At 41.3% G+C, this 19,989-nt stretch overlaps 1 protein-coding gene across 4 annotated transcripts in view; it reads left to right on the top strand.

Annotated features, from left to right (window-relative positions):
• Nucleotides 1-19,989, top strand: part of SPTBN2 (spectrin beta, non-erythrocytic 2) — a 293,681-nt gene that overhangs the window by 140,454 nt on the left and 133,238 nt on the right. For all 4 annotated transcript variants that reach the window (XR_004540403.1, XM_033955666.1, XM_033955664.1 and 1 more), the window contains 2 exons: nucleotides 4,588-4,734; nucleotides 8,453-8,716. Coding sequence is in view for 3 of the 4 variants with exons in the window: in XM_033955666.1 (XP_033811557.1) it covers nucleotides 4,588-4,734; nucleotides 8,453-8,716 (411 nt within the window). In the remaining variant the exon portion in view is untranslated. The remainder of the gene's footprint in view (nucleotides 1-4,587; nucleotides 4,735-8,452; nucleotides 8,717-19,989) is intronic.

Here is a 19,989-nt window from a genome sequence, read left to right as displayed (position 1 = left end):
TAAACTTCCTGGTGGCACAGGTGACTAAACCCACATCCTTACCCAATGAGGGAAGAGTTGTGCTGAAGGATACACAGGACTACAGAGTGGATATGGGGGGGGAGGGGGGGATTCATGTGTACGTCTTTTTCACGTAGCGAGGGCTCCTCTCTTAGTGGAAAATGCTCTTAAGCTTTTATATTACCCCAGTATTAATTAGTAAGATTGATCAGGGGGAGGGGATGGATGTTGGAGGGGATGTTCTGGTAGAGGCACCTTTTATCATATGTGGTGGGAATGCCTGGTTCTCTGGGGGTATTGGGAACAGGTGTTCAAATATGTGAGTAGACTTATCCAGATCCCTGCGAATATGACAGTGGAAAGGGTGCTATTGGGAGTGGGAATAGAGGGACTGTCACCTGCTCAAGTCAAGCTTATGAACTTGACATTTATAACTGCTAGGCTGATAGTGGCTCAGCAATGTCGTAGTCTTATTGCACCTAAATTGAGGGATATGAGGGACCGACTAGGATCGGTCTGTGATAATTATAAGCTATCAGCCCTCCTGACAAATCGATGGGTACAATTCATGGATATGTGGGAGAGATATATGGAAGTGGTAAGGAGGATATGGGGGGAGGATTAGAGTGGGGAAAAAGGGATAAGTACTGATATTGTGGGATGGTTTGTTTATTCCTTTGCTCTTACTGATGTGGTTTGAGATCCAGGTCTTCTTGGGGGGGGGGGAGGAAGTGGGGGCGGTGGGGGGGGTAGAGGGTGATTTGTTCTTCTTCACCCAGAGAGTGGTGGAAAACTGGAATGCTCTTCCAGAGGCTGTTTTGGGGAAAACACCCTCCAGGGATTCAAGACAAGGTTAGACAAGTTTCTGCTGAACCAGAACATAAGCAGGTAAGGCTAGACTCAATTAGGGCACTGGTCTTTGACCTAAGGGCTGCCGTGTGAACGGACTGCTGGGCACGATGGACCACTGGTCTGACCCAGCAGCAGCAATTCTTATGTTCTTATGTTCTTTTGGCTTTTATAGATAACAGGCTAAAAGAAAAGGTTTTACAAAGTTTGAATATATTTGCTATTACAGTAATTTACATAAAATAAGATTATAATGTATATATTCTTAAAAGGAGCACTCCTAAGCACCACTGCTGACAATTTACCCAGTATCCTTAAAAGTATGAATCAATGTGTCCCAAATCCCCAGGTCTGGACGGAATCCATCCAAGGGTTCTGAAAGAATTAAAGGAGGAGATAGCAGAACTACTGCAGCAAATTTGCAATCTATCCCTGAAAACAGGAGTGATTCCGGAGGATTGGAAGATAGTCAACGTCACGCCCATCTTTAAAAAGGGATCAAGAGGTGACCCGGGAAACTACAGACCGGTGAGTCTTACCTCAGTTCCGGGGAAAATGGCGGAAACACTGATAAAAGAAAACATCGATGAACATTTGGAAAGAAACGAACTTCTGAAAACAAGCCAACATGGTTTCTGCAGGGGGAGATCATGCCTAACTAACTTATTGCACTTCTTCGAAGGAATTAACAAACAGATGGACAGAGGAGACGCCATAGACATCATATACCTGGATTTCCAAAAAGCCTTTGACAAGGTGCCTCACGAGCGTCTACTCTGGAAACTGAAGAACCATGGGGTGGACGGAGATGTACATAGATGGATCAGAAACTGGTTGGCGGGTAGGAAACAGAGGGTAGGGGTGAAGGGCCACTACTCGGACTGGAGGAGGGTCACGAGTGGTGTTCCGCAGGGCTCAGTGCTCGGGCATCTGCTATTTAATATATTCATAAATGATCTAGAAACAGGGACGAAGTGTGAGACAATAAAATTTGCGGACGACACCAAACTATTTAGTGGAGCTTGGACTAAAGAGGACTGCGAAGAATTGCAAAGGGACTTGAGCAAACTAGGGGAATGGGCGACGAGATGGCAGATGAAGTTCAACGTTGAGAAATGTAAAGTATTGCATCTGGGAAGCAGAAACCCGAGGTACAACTATGGGAGGGATGTTAGTGAATTAGAATACCCAAGAAAGGGACATGGGGGTAATGGTGGACATGACAATGAAGCCGACGGCACAGTGCGCAGCGGCTGCTAAGAGAGCGAATAGAATGCTAGGTATCAAGAAGGGTATTACAACCAGGATGAAAGAAGTCATCCTGCCGTTGTATCAGGCGATGTTGCGCCCGCGTCTGGAATACTGCGTCCAATATTGGTCACTGTACCTTAAGAAGGATATGGTGTTACTCAAGAGGGTTCAGAGGAGAGCAACGCATCTGATAAAAGGGATGGAAAACCTTTCATACGCTGGGAGAGTGGAGAAACTGGGTCTCTTTTCCCTGGAGAAGAGGAGACTTAGAGGGGATATGATAGAGACTTACAAGATCATGAAGGGCATAGAGAGAGTAGAGAGGGACAGATTCTTCAAACTTTTGAATAATAAAAGAACAAGAGGGCACTCGGAAAAGTTGAAAGGAGACAGATTCAGAGCAAATGCTAGGAAGTTCTTCTTTACCCAGCGTGTGGTGGACACCTGGAATGCACTTCCAGAGGACGTAATAGGGCAGAGTACCGTATTGGGGTTTAAGAAAGGATTGGACAATTTCCTGCTGGAAAGGGGGATAGAAGGGTATAAACAGAGGATCACTGCACAGGTTCTGGGCCTGTTGGGCCGCCGCATGAGCGGGCTGCTGGGCACGATGGACCCCAGGTCTGACCCAGCAGAGGCATTGCTTATGTTCTTATGTTCTTAACTCTGTTTGAAGAACTGACAGTTTGTTACACAAAAAGCCCGCACACCAAAAAGCCCCCCTTAATGAGAATTACTAATGGGCAACCCAGATGAACCGTTCAGATCTTTATCTGCCATCATTTACTATTTCTGCCTCCTGGAAAACTGACAGGTTCTCACAAATACAAACTTTAACTAATTTCTTCTTCGTTACTTTTGCTTTAAGTTCAGATAAAAGACCAGTTTATGAACAGACCATATTCTTGCATTTTAAAGTGGGTTCTATTTCATTTTCTTAAACCAGGTAGGGTCAAATAGCTGACCTTAAGGACTGGAGAGTTTCCATGGTAATCCTAAAGGTCAGCTAAGTCAAACTCCGTGTGTCTGGAAAATCTAGCTGCTCAGGATTTCTCAAGGTTTAGATCTCATAAACTATCTATAAGTTTTTAATTACACATCACACATCCAATCACACTGGAATTCCAACATTCTCTCATTTATACAGTATACATTCATATTTCACAATTATTATTAAAGTACATATCCTTAGATACAGACTGCCTCTACTCAGGAATGTGAAATCATAATCTTTCTTACACCTACCAGACTAAGAGCCATCTGGTTTCAATTAGCTTACTAGTCTACACACTGAGCTACAGAAGACCACGAGGCTTCAAGTGGGAAGCTAAAATGTGTTTTAAACAAAGAGGAAAAGGATATAGAAAGCTTATAATTTCACTAACTGTGCCGTACTGTGAGAGGTTAGAGAAACTAGGCCTCTTCTCCCTTGAAAAGCGATCGAAACATTCAAGATCATGAAGGGAATAGACTTAGTAGATAAAGACAGGTTGTTCACCCTCTCCAAAGTAGGGAGAATGAGAGGGCACTCTCTAAAGTTAAAAGGGGATAGATTCTGTACAAACGTAAGGAAGTTCTTCTTCACCCAGAGAGTGGTGGAAAACTGGAATGCTCTTCCGGAGGCTGTTATAGGGGAAAACACCCTCCAGGGATTCAGGACAAAGTTAGACAAGTTCCTGCTGAACTGGAATGTTCGCAGGTAGGGCTGGTCTCAATTAGGACACTGGTCTTTGACCTACGGGCTGCCGTGAGAGCGGACTGCTGGGCATGATGGACCACTGGTCTGACCCAGCAGCGGCAATTCTTATGTTCTTAAATGTTTTATATATGCACCCAATTATAGTTTTGCTTATCTAGCAAATTACATAAATACTAAATATGATTATTCTTACTATTAATTCCTAGTGTTTTTCTGGCCCTGGCTGCAATCCATATTCAATTTTTTATATCTCTTTCTCAGAGAAGCACCTGCTCTTAATAGGGCGTTGGCTTTATCTACCACAATTTCATTCCTAACTAGGTTACCCAGAATCATATGAAAAGTAGGTGTCTGCATGTAGAAAAATCTATATCCAACTGGAGTTTCTTTTTCTTTTATTTATACTTGCATGTATCAAACAAAAACTATCCATCCCAGGACGGCCTGCCGCATCCTGCTCTTTGTTCTGTGTTGTTCTCGCCGGACAATGACCTTCATCAAGTCTCAATGGAAAATACAAAAATTGCACTTTGTATGATAACAGAGCCTATGACTTCACAGGGGTATAGACACTGTTAAGGAACTGAAAATTGTTGACAATACTAGTAATATTTGGAGGGCTTAAGCATAAATTTTCTTTCTTTTCTCCCAATTATATATTTCTGTGTTCTGTCAGTGTTCTCAGGGGATAGGACCATATTCTTCAGTTATCTTCACTTGCCTTCTCTATCATTTTTCTTGTAGTCACTGCATTTGTCTTTTCTTCCACTCTTCCTCTTCCACCACAGCTGAGCCTCTGGATCAATGAGAAAATGCTAACAGCCCAAGACATGTCCTATGATGAGGCCCGCAACCTCCATAGCAAGTGGCAGAAGCACCAGGCCTTCATGGCGGAACTAGCTTCCAACAAGGATTGGCTGAACAAGATTGACAAGGTAAGCATGGCATGGGAGAGGGGAATTAGATAATCTCATCTGTTCTAAACACATGATATTACTGTGTTGTATGTTAAATACTCAAAGCTAGCAGCCACAGCTGAATGCATGTTGAGGAATATGGCACCCCAACCCTTGAAAAAGATACTGAGGGGAGGGGTTTTGTTCACTTACATTATGAGGCAGCTTGTGGATGATGTGCTGCTGTTTGTTCAGATATTAGTGAACTTGTTCCAGGAGTCTGAGAGATTATCATAGTAACAATAAGAGTGTATGCAAATTTGTCATTTTTTATAAACAAGATCTTGGATAAGGTGGCACAGATGCAGTTTGTTGCTTTTTTCGCAAGATGGTAGGGGGCTCTGGCATGGTTTGATCTGATGGATTTTAAGATCTTTTTTTAAAATTTATAATTTTAAACTTATTTTACAAACATTGTACTTGATACAGCAATGTGGTAGGAAACAAAAGAAATTTCAGGAAATCAGTTCTTGCTTGAAATTATGACATCATACAGCAGTTTAACTTAGTGGACCCTTGGAGGCTCCTGCATCTAGATGAGATGAAATACACCTTTTTTTCAGCTCCTCACAATTCATACTCACATATTGACTTCGTTTTGATATCTAGCTTGCTAATGAAAGTGGTACAACATACTGTATCTTCCATAATAACATCTGACCATGCTATGATATCCTTAAAATTGAATTCCTTGATATCACAGAAAGGTGCATCATCTTGGCAATTTAATGCATCATTGCTGTCTGATTCTAATTTTATTGAACATATCAATATAATAAAATAAATAATAATAAACTTTATTTTTATATACCACCACACCACAATAGTTCAAGGCGGTTTATAGCAAGAGAAACTGAACAATCAGCGACATATACAAATCATAAAAAATACATAATATGCGAATAACCTAGAACAATAGAAACTTAGGTTACAAATCTATCAAATAACTATGTCTTTACTAATTTTCTGAAGGAGTGGTAGGATGAAACACATGGGATAATTTTACCAAGCCAATCATTCATTTTGCCTGCCTGGAAGGCAAGAGTTCTATCAAGAAATCTTTTAAATCGGCAGGCTTTTATTGTTGGATATGCAAATAAATGAACTTTACGTGTGGACTTGGAACAATCCAGGAGAAAATGGGAAACCAGGTAGATTGTAGACATACCAAATATTGATTTAAAACAAATTACATTACATTACATTAGAGATTTCTATTCTGCCATTATCATCATTATAAACTTGGTAAGATCTTTTTCCCAGAAATCCCCGAAACCATTTCAAAACATTTCCTGAGATTCCAATTGATTCCAAACAATCAATTAGAATCACATGATCAACCAGATAAAAGGCACTACTTAAATCTATTTGCAGAACCAAAGAGCGCTTGACCCTTGACTAAACAGACTGTGAAGATATTCTAAAGTGAGGCAATAACGGTTTCTGTGCTAAAGCCTGATCAAAAGCTTGACTGATTATTCTGTAATATACGGAATTTATCCAAATAAGTTACCAAATCAGAGTTAACCAATCCCTCCAATAGTTTGGTAAATAGCGGAATACTTGCAATAGGTCGATAATTAGATGTCAGCATAATAGATTCTTTAGAGTTTTTTTTACAATCGGTGTAATCTGAATCTGACCTAATTCCTCTGGAAATGTACCACTCGACAGCAATAGGGTGATCCAATTATACAACTTGGCTTTAAAGGCTATTAAGAAATATTTTGAGTTTAATAAGGTGAAAGTGCCTGGTTGAACAAATGTTTAGGATGCTTTTAAAGCTTACATCAGAGGAATGATAATAGCTTATACTGCAAAAACCAAAAACAACAAAATAGGGCTTTGCAAGAATTAGAATTGAAGATTGCTGAATATGAACGACAACACCAAGCTGATACCGGGAATATGCTTGTTTTAGAAGCATTGAAGAAACACATTTTTCAATATAATAGAATATTGAGTAAAAGAGCTACATATTACTCTGATCAGAATAAATTTGGCAGTCTACTAGCTAAATACCTTAAGGGTAAGAAAGAAAAATCTTATATTTCTGCTGTAAAGGACTAATAATTTATTAATGACTAGTGATGAGGATATTCTGAATTGTTTCCATACTTACTATAAAGTGTTATTCACTTCTTCAGTTACAACTGATAATTATGATTTCCTTCAGGATATAGATCATCATTCAATAACGGAGCAGGATAATACCTCCTTTTATGAAGATATTAAAGAAGCAGATGTGTATAATGCACTGAAAATTATGGCCTAAAATAAAACACTGGGTCCTGATGGTTTGACTGTAGAATTTATTTAGCATTCAAGTCTCTCTTATTACCAAAACTTACAGCTCTGATTCAACACTTCATAAGGTCTCAGAAAGTGGAAGGCACATTTAATGAAGCAACGATTATTGGGCGATAAAGATCCAACACTGGTTCAGAACTACAAGCCTCTTTCCATGATAAATGTTGATGCAAAAATTTATGGAAAAATTCTTGCCAAAAATTATTTCCATCAATCAAAATGGATTCCTCTATGGACAACTCAAGGCTTTTTATTGAAGTAATAAAATCTGCTGAGTATATGGACGAAGATTATATTGCATTGGCCTTGGATGCTGAAAAGACCTTCGACAGAATAGAGTGACCTTTTCTTTTTCAGGTCTTACAGTGGTTTGGATTTTCACAATTGGCTATAAATATGGTCAAAGTCCTAAATTCAAGCCCCAGGACAAGGATATCTATTAATAATAAATTATTAGCACCTTTTCATCCAACTAGAGGAACGAGGCAAGGATGCCATTTATCATCTTTGCTTTATAATATAGCCTTAGAACCCTTGTTGTTGAAATCTCAAACTAACATAAAAATTAATGGAATGCGGTTTGGTAATAAGTTTGTCAAATACTCCACATATGCTGATGATGTTTTGATCTATTCCACACCTAGTTCTATTTCTGCTATTCTAGAAACAATTCACTCATATTCCAATATAGTGCGTGCCTCTTGCTAAGTGCTATTCTATAAAGATCCATGTGCAAATCTTTTAGCGTGCAACTAAAAGGAGGAGCTTGGTTGGGTCAAGGACATTCACCAAAGATCTGTGGCAGTTTTGTAGAATTCAGGAAATCTGTACCTAACTTACATGCCAGAATTTACATCAGGTTTTGGTTGGTATAAATCTTTACATCTAGAGTTGAGTGCAGATCCTGATGCTACAAGCTTTGCAGTAAATGGCGCGCAACTCTGCACCATTTATAAAAAGGCTCTCCACATGGATTTTTTGGGTGCATAAATTTGATTCTTAGTGATTACTGCAGTAAAAAACATTCAAATAATAGTGCACAGTCCTCTCCTTACAAAGTCAACACAAAACATATTAAAACATCGTAATAGATAGCATAGGGGCTAAAGAACGATAGAACATATGGACAGATAGGACAGAGAAATAAGTGTTTAGATGAAAGATAAGTACACTATGGGTAACTTAAAGGAAATTGTTTATGGAGTCAGAAAAGATTAATGTGTGCTAAGCAAGTCCTGCTGCAGTAAGTGCAGCCAATTTTGGTTGTGTGTGGTCCTCATGTGTGAGTTAAATCAGTATTTTTCCAATGGCACTAGAGTGTCATAGATTTTCTGTTTCTAAGGCTGAGACACCCAATCTCTCTCTTTGTCTCTGTGCCTTCTTGCAGGAAGGTCAGCAACTATTGGTGGAGAAGCCAGAACTGGAGCCTATAGTGCAGGAAAAACTAAGTGTACTATACAAGCTCTGGGACGAGCTGGAGTCCACAACACAGCTGAAGGCCCAGTGTCTCTTTGATGCTAATCGAGCAGAGCTGTTCACCCAGAGCTGCTCAGCCCTAGAGAGCTGGATGGAGAACCTGGAGGGGCAGCTACACTCTGACGACTATGGGAAGGATCTAACCAGCGTCAACATTCTGCTCAAAAAGCAACAGGTAATGGGCACTTCCAGATAGTGGCAAGTTGGGACATGGGCAGAGAAGGCACAGCTGATAGTTATCCAGAAAGCAGCAATATTCAGACTACTATCAGGGTAAAGCTAGGATCGAAAAATTGCTGTCCTAACTTGAGCTAGTTAGTTATTTGGATAGCAGGTTCAATATTGCTTCTACCTGGATAGTGCCAACACTGACCACACTGCAGGGATATTCATTTCTAGCTGGAATCCATGAACCTGTGATGAATATATGTTTTATCTAACTGCCATAGCCAACACTTAAACATAGTGCTGACCGTGATGCTAAATATTGACCAGGCCTTGTTACTAGCATCTATAGATCAGACAGAGTGTATGGGCAAGGCTGTGGTACATGAACCAAACATCTTTCTGGTAGAGACTGAGCATTTTTACCAGGGTGTGCAGACAGAGCATAATTATAATGAATCGCAGACAATGCCTTTTGTCACAAAATTAAGGAAGCTTTGATAACATGCAATAAATAGCCAACTATTTCTGTCAGCTATATTTAGACATAATTTTGACTACAATCTATCTGACTATTTGCATTTGAAAATTTTCCTAAATCTAGCTAGTTATGAAATAGCCAGCTATAGTTGTGGCTGATATAGCTGTGCAGACTAACCGTAAAGATTCACTGTAGCTGTGATAGAGGTTTTTACCGTGAGCTGGTAAGGTAAATGCTCCGATGCTCATATGGTCGGAAGTTTTTAGTCTAATGAGGGGGGGTTTCCCCCACCCCACTCCCCAACAGGAGCGCAAAGACTTGTAAATGTAGGGGGAGTCCCCCCCACACCCCCAGAGCGCTAACATAAAGGCTTTATAGCGGCAGAAGCGGTGGCACACATATACCCTGCGCGCAAATGTCACCGCAGGATTGATGGCGCGCCAAAGTCCTGCATGCTTTTGACGTGCCACCATCTATATTTAAGAAAGATGAAAATAAGTTAAAACATTTGACTTCTCTTTGTTTTATTTCAACAATAGTGCATTTTGATCCACCTAATCAGAGGCTGAACTCAGATCAATATAAAGATCATTTACTACAGAATATGGACCTGAATGAAATTGCTAAGGCACATAGATAGCAGGGGGTAAATCTATAACAGGGAGCTTATGTGGTGTCTATTTTATTTTATTTTATTTTTTTTAAGTAGATGCCTATTTTCAACTGTTTTGCTAGTATTCTACAAAGGAAACACATACCTATAATTTAGGCACAAACACTTAACAGCAAGCCATAGAACTGGTGTACTGTAAGTGCTTGCACCTAAATATTGGAGAGACATGTGTAACTTATATTCTAGTGCAATAGGCACACCATTCCTAAACTCTTGGGTAGTCAATCCCTTTCCGTGAAATTCTGTGTAGAAAGCCTCATTAGAATTTTCTTTGCTCTACCTCCCATCACTCTAGGCCAGTGTCTCTCAAACTTTTTTTTAGCTCTGGCACACTAAATGGAGCAAATATTTTTCGTGGCACACCAAACTGAGCAAATGTTTTTTGCAGCACATTATAACTGAAATTATAAAATTGCAAAACCAACAAAAACTTAAATTTAAATGTTATTTATTTAAAGTTCTTTAAGCTATGGGCTCCTTTTATCAAGGTGCGGTAGGCGGTTAACACGCAGAATACCGCCTGCCGTGCTAGTTGCTAACGCCGCCATTGACAAGGCGTTAGTTTTTTGGCTTGCCGCAGGGGTTAGCGCATGATGAAATGTCCAACGCGCTAACCCCCGTAGCACACCTTGATAAAAGGAGCCCTAAGTATCGGTAATTGTAACAATGGTGAATCTAATGTAAATAGAATAGAATTGTTAATCAATGTGATTGATGAGCTTGTTTTTGAGTGCAAATTAACTCAAAATGTGGCTCGATAGTTGACAAGCAAACACACATTTCATAATTCACCATCTGCACAAAGATAAGAAGATCCAAATGGTAATAAAGCCTTGATTGCTTTGTTGCTCAACTTAGGATATTGGCTACAAATTGAGATCCAAAATGCTGGACAATTCTTGCTCAGCAAATGACATTTTGTGAACTAGGTCATTCTTAAGATCGATGAGATTTTCTTCTTCAGCCATCGTCAGACATGTATCTCCATGGTTCATGAATGGATTGATGACCCACTCATACTCTTTTGTTTCAAGCGAAGGAAATATTTGGCAAATGATGAAGAAAGATTTTCCATCGTCTTCTGAGTTTTATGAGTTATTGTGAATTATAGGGGAAAGCACCCTCCAGGGTTTCAAGACAAAGTTGGACAAGTTCCTGCTGAACCAGAACGTACGCAGGTAAGGCTAATCTCAGTTAGGGCACTGGTCTTTGACCTAAGGGCCGCGGCGTGAGGGGACTGCTGGACACGATGGACCACTGGTCTGACCCAGCAGTGGCAATTCTTATGTTCTTATGTTTGTGTGGAGATGCATCAATGCCTGGGAAGGAATCAAGCTGTGAATTGTTAGTCTTCTTAATCCACAATTGCAACTTCCCATTGAAAGCCCTGAGTTTTCCACTGATGGTGATAATGTTTTCGTTTGCACCCTGCAGATTCAAATTTAAGGTATTAAATTTATCAAAAAGGTCATTGAGGAAAGCCACTTCAAGCCACCAAATATCATCGTGAAGAAATTTGAAACTAACATTCTCAGCATCAAAGAAAGAAACAATTTCAGTTTGCAGAGACATAACACGTGCGAGTACTTTTCCTTTCGATAGCCATCTAACTTCTGTATGATATAACAGGCATTTGTGATCTGAATCCATTGCCTCACAAAAGTTAGCAAAATTCTGGAACATAGTGGAAATGACTTGATGTAATTAACAACTTTGATAACTTCATTCATAGTTTGCCTTTGAAATCAAAACTTCACGATGAATCATGCAGTGCACAATCTTCACACATGAATTATGATTCAAAACATGTGCCACAAATCCTTTCTTTTGATCTTGCATTGAAGGTGCGCCATCAGTGCAAACGCTGATACATTCGTTCCATCGCAGTCCTCGCAATTCAACATTTTGGTTCACCAGCTTGAATATATCATCTCCTGTAGTTGTCTCCTTCAATTCACAACAAAAGAAAAACATCTTTTTGATTTGTCCATCAATAATAATGCGCAGTATTGCAAGCAATTGAGCTTTTCTACCAATGCCTGTACTTTCATCAATTTGTAGTGCCCACAACTTGTCAATTTCCTCTTTTGCACTCATGAAATGCTCTTTGAGCTGATCATCAATGTCTTGTGACATATCTTTAATTCTACGAGCAATTGTATCAGATAACAATGGAATATGCCTCACTTGTTCAACGGCTTCATTGCTGATCATGGACTCAATGGCAATTTCCAATGCTGGCAAAATAACATGTTCAGCATCTGCATGCGGTTTGCTAAAAGCCTCACAATCTTGTAACTTGCAATCTGGGCCTTTTGTGGGACTGAACAAAATATTGTCATCTTTTTTATATTGTTTTTGTGTGTTGGATCGAAGCTTCTCAAAGTATTCTCTTGGCTTGCCTTGTGGGTGTTTTTTCACTAGATGACGTTCAAGCTTACTTGGCACCATCACCTCATTTGAAATAGGTGTTGCACAAATCAAACAGTATGGATGATCTAGCAAAATTTTTTAACAACAAGGTTGCTACTATAAGAAACTCTTTTCCATCATTGGTTTCTTATGACTCTCTGGTGCCCAGTGACACCACTTCTACCCCAGTAGACAGATCCTGAATTACCTTTGAGTATGTATCTGAGGCTCAGGTTTCAAAACTGTGTCACAAATTAAGATCTTGTAAATGTGTCTTGGATCCATTTCCCTCATACTTATATGAGAAAATTCCCACTCAGGCTATCTCATCACTCACCAGACTTATAAATTCTGCCTTACTGTCAGGTCTATTTTCTGAAGAGATGGGCCACATTGTTCTGTCTCCACTACTGAAAAAAGTTGACCTAGACCCTTCCTCGCCATCCCATAGCGAACATTCCCCTCCTGACCAAAATGTTAGTCTAGCATATCTGCTCAACTTTCATTATATTTAGAGAGATTTTCCATTCTGTTACCTTGCCAATATGGTTTCAGACCTAACTTCAGTACCGAATCTCTATTGGTCTCACTAATCTCAAAGATTCAGCATCTACTCTCTTGTAATAAGTTTGCTATTCTATTACAATTTGACCTATCTGCGGCCTTTGACATCATTCACCACGACATTCTGATGTACCAACTTTCTGAGGTAGGTATTGATTCCACTGTCTTAGACTGGTTCTCTTTCTAAGTTACTGGAACCTGCTGCACTGAAAACTTTAATTCACTCATTGGTAATTTCCTGTTTAGATTACTGTAATGCCCTTTATAAAGGCATTACAAAAAAAGAGATCAGACGACTACAGATCGTCCAAAATACCGCTATTAAGATCATTAGCGGGGCAAAGAAATATGATCACGTTTCCCCTCTCCTAATCAACGCCCATTGGTTGCCAATCGAACATAGGATTAACTATAAAATTTCACTTTTAACATTTACAACCAGACTGAATAACCAACCTGATTTTATTAATAGCCTTTTAATCCCATATGTTACGTCAAAATCCCTCCGCTCAACTTCTCAAAATCTTTTAGTTATACCTTTTTTAAAATCAATTAATACTTTACGCACCAACAATTTTGCTGTTATTGCTCCTTCTCTCTGGAATTTATTGCCTATATATCTTCGTAACGAATCAGACATAAAACAATTTAAAACAGGATTAAAGACATTTTTATTCCGAGACGCTTTTGGTTAAAATGCCCTTTTAAGGGCCAAGTTTATAATTAAATCTTAATTTTTATTAATAATTTTTTACCTATTGTTTTAGCCACTGATGTTTTGCCTATCCTATATCAATTGTAGTTCTTCCCCATCTGTCCCTTTGTTGTCGTATGGCTGTGCAAGTCACTTGTTTCCCTGTTTTAATATACGTCTTAATGTAACTGTTTAACTTGTTTTTATGTAATTTTATCATGGTAACCGCTTAGAAATTAGATTAAGCGGTCAAACAAATATTTTAATAAACTTGAACTTGAAACTTATGATCTCGCTCATACACTGTTAATATAAATAGCACCAGGTCATCACCCTGGAAGCCGTTATGCGGAGTCTCGCAGGGATCCCCTATTCTTTTCAATATCTATATGTCCACCTTGAAGCTTTTCCATCTCTCCCCCACTGAAACACTGTATACATATGCAGATGACATCTTAGTCCTTCTCGAGATAGATTCGAATCTTACTAACCTCACCTAGAATATTTTAGAATGCATAACGAAACTTCAGTCTTGGGCCCTTACTGTACAAATGAAGCTAAATGAGTCCAAAACAAAACTACTTTGGCTTGGCCCAAAATTAGATCAGCTACCTCCGTTCATTCCACTGCCTTCTGGACCTTCACTGCAGATTGAATTCTCAAGCAAAGTTTGGGCGTCATTATAGACTCAACACTTTCATTTACTGATCATCTTAACTCTCTAGTAAAAAAATAAATAAATAAAAATGCTTTTTTAGCCTCCATATGTTGAAGAAAGTAAGATTCTGTTTCCACCAACAACATTTTGCTGTTCTTGTTCAATCAATCATTCTTTCGAGGCTGGACTACTACAACTCGGTCTATTTAAATCTGACCAAGAAAAGTCTTCAAAGACTTCAGCAGATCCAGAATACTGCAGCTAGGCTGATCTTTGCAAAGAGCAAATTTGACCATGTTTCTCCGCTCTTGCTACAACTCCACTGGCTCCCAGTAATTTCCAGGGTCTGCTTTAAATGTGCCTGCCTAACTGTCAAGATCCTGCATGGCATTCTTCCCCCTTTAATTCCTCTATCTTGTAATGCTGCGAGACCTGGCATCACCAGATCTATCCAAAAGCTCAAATTGTCTTTCCCCTCATTAAAAGGTGTTACCTACATTGGAAAACTAGGGAAATCTCTTCACTTCAAAACTACAGAGCTTTGGAATAATTTCCCTGCCCAGCTGCGCAACCTGAACCAACTATTCTGAAGACACTTGAAAACTTGGTTATTTTCAAAAATGTAAATTTTCGCTTCCCTCTATCACCAACTCCCACTGTACTTCCCTTTTAATTTTTATAAACCGTATCGAGCTCTATTTTTATAGAGAAGATGTGGTATATAAGCTTAAGGTTTAGTTTAGTTTAGTCCTTTGATAAAATGAAACCAAATCTGATATAATCTTATTGTATTTATGTTTGGATGAACTGGATTGCTTAATTAACTTTAATTTCTGTTTTCCCCTGTCATCCTCTCCCTCACTTTTCTCAGATCTTCCCCAAAATTTATCCATTTTAATATTTTAGGGCTAAAATAACTACTGCATAAAAATAAAACTGTAATTACTTGCTGTTAGTTTTCAAGGAACATTCACATCAACTTTTTTAATCATTGTAAACCGCATAGAACTTCATGGTCCTGCGGTATATAAACTGTTATTATCATTATCATTGTAACCTTCAAGCAGATGCTTATAAAGTTGACAGACTCTTGCCTACACAACATAAAGTCATCTATTATTCTAGACTAGAGCCAGTTTCTCTAAGGAAGGGCCTTAGGCGCCTGGGCCAATTAGAGCCCTAGGATGCACCGAGAAGGGGAAGGCCAGCAACTTTGATGAGAAGGCTAGAGCAAGAGGGAGTGGACATCCCTCCTACTGAACTTCTTCTAAAAGGGTAGGGGAGGTTGGTAGCCTCTACTAAGCATGAGTAGAAAGTCCCAGGGGCAACAAGTTAAACAAGGTCCACAAGCACTTGAAATTCCACCAGTACCGGAGTCCCAGAAGAAAGTTCTGTTCAGTCACAGGTCCACAAATCTCTTGATAACTCTTGCCACAGGCCCAGGAAGTGCAGGTGGGCAAAAAGCTGCCCTGAGCACAGCTCAGCCAGGGTAAAGTGGGCAGCAGCAACCTGCCCAAACTCTGTGTACATTTGTTTTTCGCAGCTAGAGGAGATGTTTTGTCTGGCAAGCTGTAAGGCAACACAATAAAATAAAACAGGCCCTTTTTAAGGAAGAAAACAGCTGGGCTTAATAAAAAGCCCCCCTCCTTGGACAAATCTAGGATGGGCTAGTGGGCAGGGACCCCCTCCAACCCCAAGGACCTCCTCCAACCTGGACACCCATCTCAGCATGGAATGGGACAGTTCAGCGCTGGCCCTTTAAAAGCTGCCACTTCAGTATTCTGCCCCACCTTTTTGATCATGGGACTGCTTGCATCAATGGATTATTGTTCAGCGGTAGGGGAGTGGACTCTTCAGTACCGGGGCGGGACTGCTCAGCTGTGGGCTTGGAGGTGTGGTAAGGTGTTGTATGCTGAATCGGGGGTGTGTGGGGAGGATGTGTGGGTTCGCGGATCGTGGGACTGTTCAGCGGTAAGTTTGGGGTTTGTTGGGGGTGGCAGGTGCTTGATTGGGGAATTTGTGTAGGAGCGCTGGATCAAGGTGGGTTTGTGGGTGTGTCTGGGGGTAGACTCTTCAGTGCCAGGGTGGGACTGTTCAGTGGTGGATTCGAGGGGGGGGGGCGGTGTTGGATTGCAGGCATTGCAACATGCTGTGCTGAACAGTCCAGCGCTGACAGTGCTGCACTGAAATGCTGGCTTTTAAAATGCGATGATTTCTTAAAAATCTCTTTTGGCACACCTGAAATTTGCAGCAGCACACCAGAGTGCCATGGCACACAGTTTGCGAGACATTGCTCTAGGTTGTTCTGTAACTCCTCAGTTTGTCTCTCTACATATGAAATGGTGGAAGCCTGTCTGTTCTGCTCATGTTTATTTTTCTTTTAATTTGGGTTTTGTTTTGTTTTTAATCCGATCGTAAGGCCTTTTGGTGCTGCAGAGGCTCCCAGGTTTGGGACATCTCTGTCTGCGGGAGAACTCAGACTGTGAGATCAGATGCCTGTAGCCAAAGGACAGACTGCTTTGCAGTGTACCTTCTTGGCCAACCTGCACTAACAGTTCGAGAGCTCAGGGAGTGTTCTCTTGGGAGTAAGGCTCGCCCCAGGTTCTATCCACAGTGGGCTCGAATGCAGACTGAGTGGCTCCGTGATGGTTTCTTCCAGGATTGGAGCTGATTGCGTTTCCTCCTCTCTACTGCATGTGCGATGTCCAGCGAGGTCTCTTGCCGTTCAGTAGATCAGAGAAGCAGTCAGAAGAAACAAGTAGTCCAGGTTCCAGGCTTGTTTGAGGCAGAAGTTCTTCCATTCCTCTGGCTGTAGTTTCAACCCAGGCAGCAGCTCCCAGTACAACCATTGCACAGTGAGTACAAGGCTGACAGCCTATGAGAGAAAAGCTGGATAACGTTTGGGAGATGTGGAGCAAGACGATTAGCCAGCATATGGGAAAACAATTTTAAATCAACACTGAGTAAAGAAATCGGGCGATAAGACCCTGGTTCATCAGCCACCTTGCCCGGTTTTAACAACAAGGTGACAAGGGCCTCGTTAGCATAACGAGGAAAGGAGCCCCTAACATTTAAACCTAAATAAGCAATAGCTTTACAATTATCTTACCAGGTGGAGAGCAAAGATAGCACACTACCAAGTTCAGCGACGCAATTATCGTTGAACCCAACCACATGAGCACATAATTACTCATGGGAACAGCAGGGGATAAATACTATTCAAATCATGACGTAAGCAACCCATCTAAAAGCATAGTAAAAGGGTCCAACGGAAAAAGAAAAAGAAAACTGAATCAAATTATAAATCCCTATGAGTGTGGTACCAGCCATTCAATTTCCCTGTTAAGACTGCAGGGAATAACAGTTTTCCATGCAAAAATTAGTCGCTGTTCATGGTAGGTGAGAAGCTGAGATATGTCACCCCCATTTTTAGGGCAAAATTGTTTCAGCACACAAAACTTCAGTTCGGTGAGCATATGATTTTCTTGGTTCCAGTGTTCAACTAACGGAGAATCAATTTTATTAGTCCTGATTAGAAAATGACACAGGGTCCATTTACTGCGGTAAACCGTGGTCACCGCAGTAAATCCGCAATAATGGGGACATTTGCAACTGGTTTACCACAGGAATGGGGACAAGACCTTTCACTGCCCCGTGGAAGCGGTGAAAAGTCTTGCTCCTGTGGTAAAAATATTACACCTGTGTCAGACTCGGCATTTCCTCCCCAGCTCCTCTTGGGCCTATTTTACGTTCAGTAGCCAGCCATGCCACGATGAAGACAGAAGGAACCCAAAACCAAAGCCTGGGCCCAATGTGATTTGAAGAATAAAATTACCAGACAACAAAAGGTAGAAAAAAAATTTTGTTTTATATTTTGTGATTAGAATATTTCAGATTTGAAATATGTATCCTGATTACTTCTCTTTCTTCTTCCCCTCTTGAAGTCAGTCAATTTGTACCGTTGCTTAATCTTTTGTAAACCGCATAGAACTTCACGGTATTGCGGTATATAAGCTGTTATTATTATTATTATTATTATATTAGACATAACTGGGAACTGCAAAGCCCAGGCTGTGCTTCTTTAGCTTCCAGCTGGCTTAGGGCTCTCTCTCTGACCAGGGGGCAGTTGCCCTAGTTGCTCTCCCCTAACACTATTCCTGTCATGTGTGACTGAAGTATTCTGTTAGCTTGATTTTTCTATGTAGCATTCTGTAGTAATTTGGTTTGTTCAGTTTTCACAATAGTGGAGGGGATATTTGTGAAAGGGAGGGGAGACAGGGGTTTTGTTGACCTTGCTCTGTATTATTCGTGTTTATAAAATGAGAATTGTACAGAATAGTCTCTTTTTATACTTTAATAAAATAAGTTCAGTATAAAATCATAACTCTTCGAGTCTTGTGCGGGTGGGATCTGACAGTTTGCAGGGCAGGGGCTGGGACTGAGCTCATGGGGATGGGGCGGGGACGAGTTCACGGGGATGATACATTTTTTCCCCGTGTCATTCTTTAGTCCTGATGTAGCTCAAGTGCTCTGCAATGCGAATTTTTACTGCTCTTTTGGTTTGTCCTACGTACATTTATGGCAAGGGGAAAAAAATCCCATAAACCACAGGCGCTGAATTACAATTGGTCTTGGATGTAATTCAAAATCGATGTTAGGTACATGAATGCTGTGAGTGTGCATAGAAAACTGGCAAAACCTACATGTCCCAGAAGGGGCATGACCAGCATCAATATTAATATTATAATCAACACTCTGTTTCAAATGTTCCCCCAAATTTCTACCACATTTAAAGGCAAATCGGGGTCTCTCCCTGAACTCAGGGTGAAAACCCAGTAGATGCCAATAATGGGCTACTGGGCCGATTCCAGTTGGCCCAGGCGCCTCAGGCTTCACCTGTGGGCGGGGTTTGAGGCGCCTGGGCTAATCAGGCCCTAAGGCCCACCATTCGACGAATGGCGGGCCTGCTGGACAGACTGGCTTGGGACCCGTCTGTCCAGCCAACCTTTTTTTCAGGTATGGGGGGTGTCGAGGGTGGGGGTGTTGAGGGGTCGGCGGGGGCGATCGGGGGTTTGGGGGTGATCATGGGAGGGGGGTGCATCGAGGGCAGGAGGGCCAGGGATCCCTCCTGCCCATATCTTAGTGGGGGTGGAGGGTAGGGGGGTTGCCTGGGTAGAAGGGCTTGGGCTCCCTCCTGCCCAGATCGGATCGGCGGAGTGAGGTGATTGCTGGGGCAGGAGGGCTTAGGCTCCCTCCTGCCCAGATCATTTTTAGGCATGTGGGGGGCACTGGGGAAGGAGGGCTTGGGCTCCCTCCTGCCCGGATCGTGTCGAGAGGAGGGATGGATCGTGGCAGGAGAGATAGCTCTTCTCTTCTCCCACAATAGCGATCCCAAGTGCTGCGTTTGGCGGCACTTGTTGGTATCGCTATCGCGGCAGGGGAGATGAGCCATCTCCTGCCGTGATGGTTGCAGTGGGAGGTGGGTAGGTTGCTGGGCCGCTGAGCTGATTGTTGCAGTTGCAATCAGCTCAGTGGCCCCTTTTTCGGCTCTTATACCTGTTTTGACTTGGTCTAAATCAAAACGTATAAGTGCCGACTAGACAACCTGCCTAAAGTTTTGGTTATACGCCTATGTGTAGGTTGGCCCACCTCCCGCCCTTTCCCCTCCTCTAAAAACACCTCTTTTCGCTTTATGCGTTTAGAGACAGGGGAAAGGCCTAAGCTGGTTTTAGATTTATCTAAAACCAGCTTTGGTTATGGGTAGTTGGACGATCAGGCTTTTTGATCGTCCAAGTACCCAT

The sequence above is a fragment of the Geotrypetes seraphini genome, chromosome 8, assembly GCF_902459505.1.
Source record: "Geotrypetes seraphini chromosome 8, aGeoSer1.1, whole genome shotgun sequence".
Classification (NCBI taxonomy): domain Eukaryota; kingdom Metazoa; phylum Chordata; class Amphibia; order Gymnophiona; family Dermophiidae; genus Geotrypetes; species Geotrypetes seraphini.
This window is presented reverse-complemented; position numbering and strand designations above follow the sequence as displayed.